The sequence below is a fragment of the Leuciscus leuciscus genome (genome assembly GCF_965113295.1).
Source record: "Leuciscus leuciscus genome assembly, chromosome: 21".
Classification (NCBI taxonomy): Eukaryota; Metazoa; Chordata; class Actinopteri; order Cypriniformes; family Leuciscidae; genus Leuciscus; species Leuciscus leuciscus.
Genome location: NC_138745.1, coordinates 28,494,755 through 28,500,883, shown reverse-complemented (window position 1 = coordinate 28,500,883; position 6,129 = coordinate 28,494,755). Strand labels below are relative to the sequence as shown.

The following is a 6,129-nucleotide window of genomic DNA, read 5'->3' as shown; positions in this document are numbered from 1 at the left end:
AAACACACACATCCATTGCTTGGCTGTCGGGTATGAATGGGAATGGAATTTACCCATAATTATAAAACACAAATAGTATAAAGAAATGCACACATTTATCAATATAAAACTCTAGTGAAATAAATATTACACTTAAAGAGGCAGTTCATGCAAAAAATAACAATCTGCCATTATTTACTCACTTTGATGTAGTTTCAAATTTGTATGACTTTCTTTTACAAAAGATATTTTAAATAACGCCTTTTTTTGTCATCCATAGCCTACAATTAAATAGTCCAATGTTGTTTGGACCCCATTGTCCCATTGTCTTGAGGGTGAGTAAATGACAGAATATTATTTTTTGGTTGAACTATCCCTTTAATAAGTAACCTAATCTAAGAGTATGTTTACACGGAAACGTTTTTCCTTTGCTTTTTCCACGTACAGACGACAACGTCGTCAAAACGATTCTCGTTCACACAGATCCTCGAAAATGACTAAAAACGCTGTATTCTGCAGTCAGGCCAGTAGTTGGCGATGTCACTTTGTAAAGAAACACTACGCGTCTATAGTCTGAACATGTAATACACACGCATAATGTCACTGTTTTCACAAATTCACGTTTTTGTTGTTTATATGGAGACGATAAAGTTATCGTTTTTCAAGAACTTGCACTTTGAAATCTGTTTTCAAAAGTTTGCATTTTCAGGCCGCCAAAACACTGTTGTCGTGTAAATGAACGGCCAAAACAGATGCAAATTTTTCTACTTTTAGTGGTTGTGCAAGTGCAAAAATGCATTTATAAATATGTGGCTAAGAACTGACACGTTATTTGAATTTATGTATAACTATGAAAATCAAAAAATAAGGAAGCTAAAGATACCGATCAATGAAAACTTAACTTAAACCGGGATCTGCTTTAATGCCTGCATATAAGGTCTGAATTTATTTTTATAGTTTAATTAGCTTTTGTTTATCATAATATTAGACAAGAATCCACTGATATAACCACACCTTTTCATATCACCACTACCTATTCTAAACCAAAGTGTATTACGTAATAAACAAATAGGTTCTCTTTCAATTGCACAAGTGCTTTTGTACTACAATGATTAAAAGTCTGCACTGTAAGTCAGTAATCTTATCGTGTCAAGCTCTATTGGGTTTGCTCAGGAAGTTTATCAAGGCCTATTGATTTTTTTTTTTCACTTAATGGCATTTAATGGTTTGTGAGTTACAACTTTTACTATGTGTTAATTACCCTCTAATATGCAGACGAAGAGCTGATAAAAGCCCTTAGTTAAATGGAGAGAAGAAAAAATTAATTAAGAGAGGGGTTAATCAATGAAATAAGTGGAAGCATAAAGATCTTAGAAACACACAAAAAATGCATTGTAATTTGTCATTTTGAATGGAGTTGCTATATTAATTTAAATTACTGGTTGCAGAAATAAAAAAGCAGAGCAGAAATAAAAAAAAGTGTTAAATATGAGCTTGTGTCCATTTTACTTGCTGAAGTGATTTTTCCTGTTAGGAATGAAGAGTGATGATTAATCCGTAGAGAAAGAGAGAGACAGATGTTTTAACTTTGATCAAAAGAGAAAGCACTCTGTGACATCCTGTACCCATACCTCAAGGTAAGCCTCAGACCTGTTTTTCTGAAAACAAGAGCAGTTGTGGTATCTTCATTTGTGTGTGTGTGTGTGTGTGTGTATATATATGGCTGAAGGAAAATGTTTTCTGCAGCAAATGCCACATTAAAAAAAATCATGCATATTTAAATAACATGCAGCCTGAGGCCACAGAGAATAACCATTGCATTTTACACAAGAATGTGAGTCACACAGGAGGATCCATTTTGTAAAAATAGTGCTCTTTAATATAAATTATGGAAATATCTTATAAATATAAATATGTGCAAAGGTTCTTGCTGCATTTTCTATGTTAATGCCTTTGTTTTCTGATCTTCAAGCTTGCACTGCGGTCATCAGACCAGACCTTAAGACCTTATGAGACATCTTTATAAAAGACAGAGTAAAAAAACATGCTGTCCTGTTGGTGGCCACACATGTAAACACCTTGATTTGACAAAATATGAACTAACAACAACAAAAAAAGTGAAAGAAAAACAATCTACAAGTGGAACCATAAGCCCTTCCATAGACTCATAATACATTCAGTGAATAGCAGACATCAAGTCCTGCTAATGAAACAAACACTGTGCCGTTGTTATTGAATGAGGATTTTGAAGCGCACAAAGTACAAATGCTTCTCTGAGTGATCAGAGGAGCACGGTCCTTCATGTCAAACACCACAGTAAATCAGTTAATAAAGGTTTCTCATTCTGTGCTTGTATTTGCTTCACAGTATATGAATGTCAATTTGCTCATATTGAATCATCAACAATGTTCAGTCTGCCTTTTCCTAGCACAAATGAAACTACGGTTTGCTTTGGCTCCTGTCATGAACAAAGTAACAACAGTCCACTGAGGGGCCGTCTTCTCCAGAGAAGGCTTAGGCCCGAAACCGTCCGAAGTAACGGGCCTCTCGTCGGGTCGATGCGTTCGCGCCAGTCCTTTTTCTTGACCCCGCACACGGTCACCAGAGCAGACACGGCAGTGTCGGTCGTGAGCGGTAAGTAGCCACCCCGTTTGCGCCCCCACGCCCACTTATGAGGCAATTACACTTGGCAAGAAGCAGTGGAAATGTGTACGTCATTGCAAACACCCAGCTCTCGCTCCTTCCTTCCAGGAGAAAGTCAAAAAATGTCGAGCTAAAGAAAACGGACGTGAGAGAGTGTCTCCCGATCGATGATGAGGAGCTGGACTGTAGCCATAGCAGCACACTTAACTCCTCTACTGATCAACTATCACTTGTGTTTATCTTCAGCAGTCCCTATTTGAGACTGGCTGCTGGAACGTGGAAGTCCGTTCGTGTCAACAGCTGCTCAGATGTCAGATCCACTTGAGTGGAAGTACACATCTCGTGCTGTCCTTCAAAAGTTCACAATCCAGAGGTCGAAGGCACAGCTGGCCTGCAATGCTGACAGACGCCGAGGTCTGGAGTGATAATCTCCACTTGTGCGCCTTAATCTTCTGCCCTTCACATATAAAACCCATCAAGAATAGCTAGATAGGAGCATCATAGTCCTGGAGGAACTCTTGGAGTGGATGAGGCAGCTGGTCCCGTTTGGTGGACACGTCTATATGACCGTTTAAAGTCTTTCGACATAGGTGCTGCAGACTGGACATGCTAGACGCCAGCGGACGCAGTAGCTCCAGAGGGATCTTCTCGCCACCGGAGTGAATGAAGTACGCACTTCCGTCGGCAGCACTTCCGCTGCCTCCAACAGCTTGGACCTTCGAAGAGGTCTCCATCCCCGCCGAGGGCATGTAATGATGGATGAGTTTGAGGACGCAATCAAAGCGTGGCACCGCCTGCTCGCTCCGGGGGTCAGTCTGCAGGAAGAAGGAGCAGGAATCACACTGGATGCGCAGGTTTTTGGTGCCCGTTGTCGTTTTGACACTGAGTGTGAAGAAATGGTGGTGGTCCGAGCTGTCGCGCACCAAGAAGGTCCCCGAGGGCTCTGCGCTCAGCAGAGCGCTGGCCTCTTTCCCACTCACGGTGCTCCAGTAGAAGCCGCTCTCTTGCAGTTTGCGCAGAGCCGCGAGCACCATCTGATACTGCGCCCGAGAACTGAAGGTCTTGTACCGGTGGGGGGGCAGGGGCACGCCGCCTTCAAAGGGGCTGCTGCTCATGGCGCTGTCAAACCTACTGTGCGTTACCATGGCGCTCTGCCCGCCCCCTGTACCACCCGGCAACCACTGGTGCTCGGGGTCCAGGGCCGAAGGGCCGTCCCAGCCAGGGTGCTCATGCACCGGAGAGCACCAACACAACTCCCAAAGCTCTGGCACCTCTTCCACATCCAGAAGAAATGCCGTCTCGGTGGGTATGGAAGGCAGCTGTAGGGAAAAGCCAAATGGAAAATGTCAGAATCAACCAAACAGTGAGAACAACAGAAGCCAGTGCCAGCAGACTTACATCTGCTATGACATCAGCTTTATTAGGGCCATTCATGGTTCTAATAACTGGAATGGATGTTTCTCACATGTGTTCCTTATCATTAAAGCCCAACCCTCCCTCTCCAAAGAAGCATCACATTCACACATTAAGCATTTCAATGATGTAATCGTCCTATTTGGGGATAAATTATGGCTGTTTAAACATTTATCTATTTCAACTTTTTTTTAAAGTTACTAGTACATTTATTTAGTATAATACTGGTAGTGATGACAATACTCCTGATAACAACTTGTTATTTTTATTACTTAACTATATATCTGTATTATAGATCAACTATTCACTTTTGACTATGTATGGCAATATTGCTGGTACCTATTTCAATTTTACTAGTACTACTATCCACTATCCCTACTAGTAACAAATTGATATTTTTGTTACTGAATTATATGGGAATGTTGCTGGTACTTATTCGTTTTTTTCTAATACTACTGTTACTATTGGTACCCAATAATACTGGTTACAAATTATTCAAGTTACTGAATTATATGGAGATCTCTATTTTAAATATCAACCATTCACTTTCCACTAGTACTATTCCTGTAACCTATTCAACCTTTACCAGCACTAATGGTATTAGTTAAAAAAAATCCAACAGTGACCAGTTTGACTAGTCACTAGATGAAAATGAGTAGTTGTTGGAACATAACAGAGATCGTTTTGAAGCGCAAATGTTAAAACAGCAAGCAATGGATAAATTAACGAGTTGCTAATCGAAGCCTTATTTTTAGTCCAAGCTCGACCGTGTGAATCCGATATCGACTTCGATCGCTCTCTCGGACTATTGGAAAACAGGTTATGAATGAGGTCCTCCAGTTCGTTGTGAATAACCCAATTCCTCATTCATGACACACGGTCTCTGTCTCGTGTTACACTGTAAATACCCCTTCACTCTCTTATCCTAACTGGAATACAAATTCACCGACTTATTCGGGTTACATTGAGGTCGTTTAGTCCGACTAGCCCACATATATAACTCAAGCAGAATCCAAACTATTAGGATATGCGTTAGCTCGCATTACAAAGACCAATGTTAACAGTTTTTTTTTTTTTTTTTTTTTTACAGGGATACCATGTAACACCGCATTTATCGAGGCATACATAATATATAATATATGCATGCATTTATAATAGATTAATAATTTTAGTACATTACAATAAAACGTTGTTTTACCTTCAAAGTGTTATCCGAATTAATCTTGGAGTTTTCTTAAAACATAGCTCCTTTTGTGATTTCCATATAACCGCTTATGCAGAATAGACCTTCTTTTAAAGGGATAAAGATCAGTTTCATGTCAGTTTTTTAACAGTTGATCAGAGATCAGCTGTGTAAAAGTCTATGAGAGGTAGTGGAGGTGTCCTGTTTGTGCCATCGAGTTGAAGTACCGACTGATATTTCTAAAGAGCTCCACCCCCTCTTCCAGTAAAGCAACCACACACACGCACACACACACACACACACACACACACACGCACGTGGCGGATTGCCAATAAATAATCAGCGTGACCCTTTTTTACGGGATTTCTCCACCCTCCCTTCCCTGTACACACAAGGTGAAAAGTTGCATTGTCCTTGCAGATATAAATGCGGTCGGTGTGTTATGACTGATATCTGACCACACACGTGTTGCATATTATTATGTTTTATTGGTCTATTTTATTTATTTATTTATTTTTAGTTTTGTTGAATCCCGTATTATAATGTCATTTACGGTCAGATGCATCGTGGAACATTCACGAATAATTTTGCATATCATGAGGATTTATGTTGACATAGGGCTATTTGAAATTGAATACAGGGCTATAAGGAAACGTTAATATACAATTTTATAGTAGTAAGTAGTATAGTATGGTATAGTGATAGTATAGTGTAGTATGGTATGGTATGGTATAGTATATTCAAAATATACTTGATAGACTCACACTGCCCCTTTACTGGATTTGTTCCATACGCCATCTATAGGATGGTAGCAGTAGACCTCCCTCCTAAAGACATCAATGGGATAGGGATATTTGTGCATTAGTAAAGTCATTGATCAGAAGCTTCAGATATTTATAGACCACGTGAAT

General features: G+C 39.9%; 1 protein-coding gene across 1 annotated transcript; it reads right to left on the bottom strand.

Annotated features, from left to right (window-relative positions):
• Positions 1 to 1,831: 1,831 nt before the first annotated feature.
• Positions 1,832 to 5,452, bottom strand: socs3b (suppressor of cytokine signaling 3b). The gene is made up of 2 exons (XM_082153022.1): positions 5,234 to 5,452; positions 1,832 to 3,941 (listed from the first exon to the last, which is right to left on the bottom strand). The coding sequence occupies exon 2, from the start codon at positions 3,765 to 3,767 to the stop codon at positions 3,108 to 3,110; it is 660 nt and encodes a 219-aa protein (XP_082009148.1). The 5' UTR covers positions 3,768 to 3,941; positions 5,234 to 5,452; the 3' UTR covers positions 1,832 to 3,107.
• Between the last annotated feature and the right edge of the window lie 677 nt (positions 5,453 to 6,129).

Excerpts from the sequence above, each read along its gene's own strand:
- socs3b (XM_082153022.1), bottom strand. The coding sequence starts at position 3,767 with ATGGTAACGCACAGTAGGTTTGACAGCGCCATGAGCAGCAGCCCCTTT.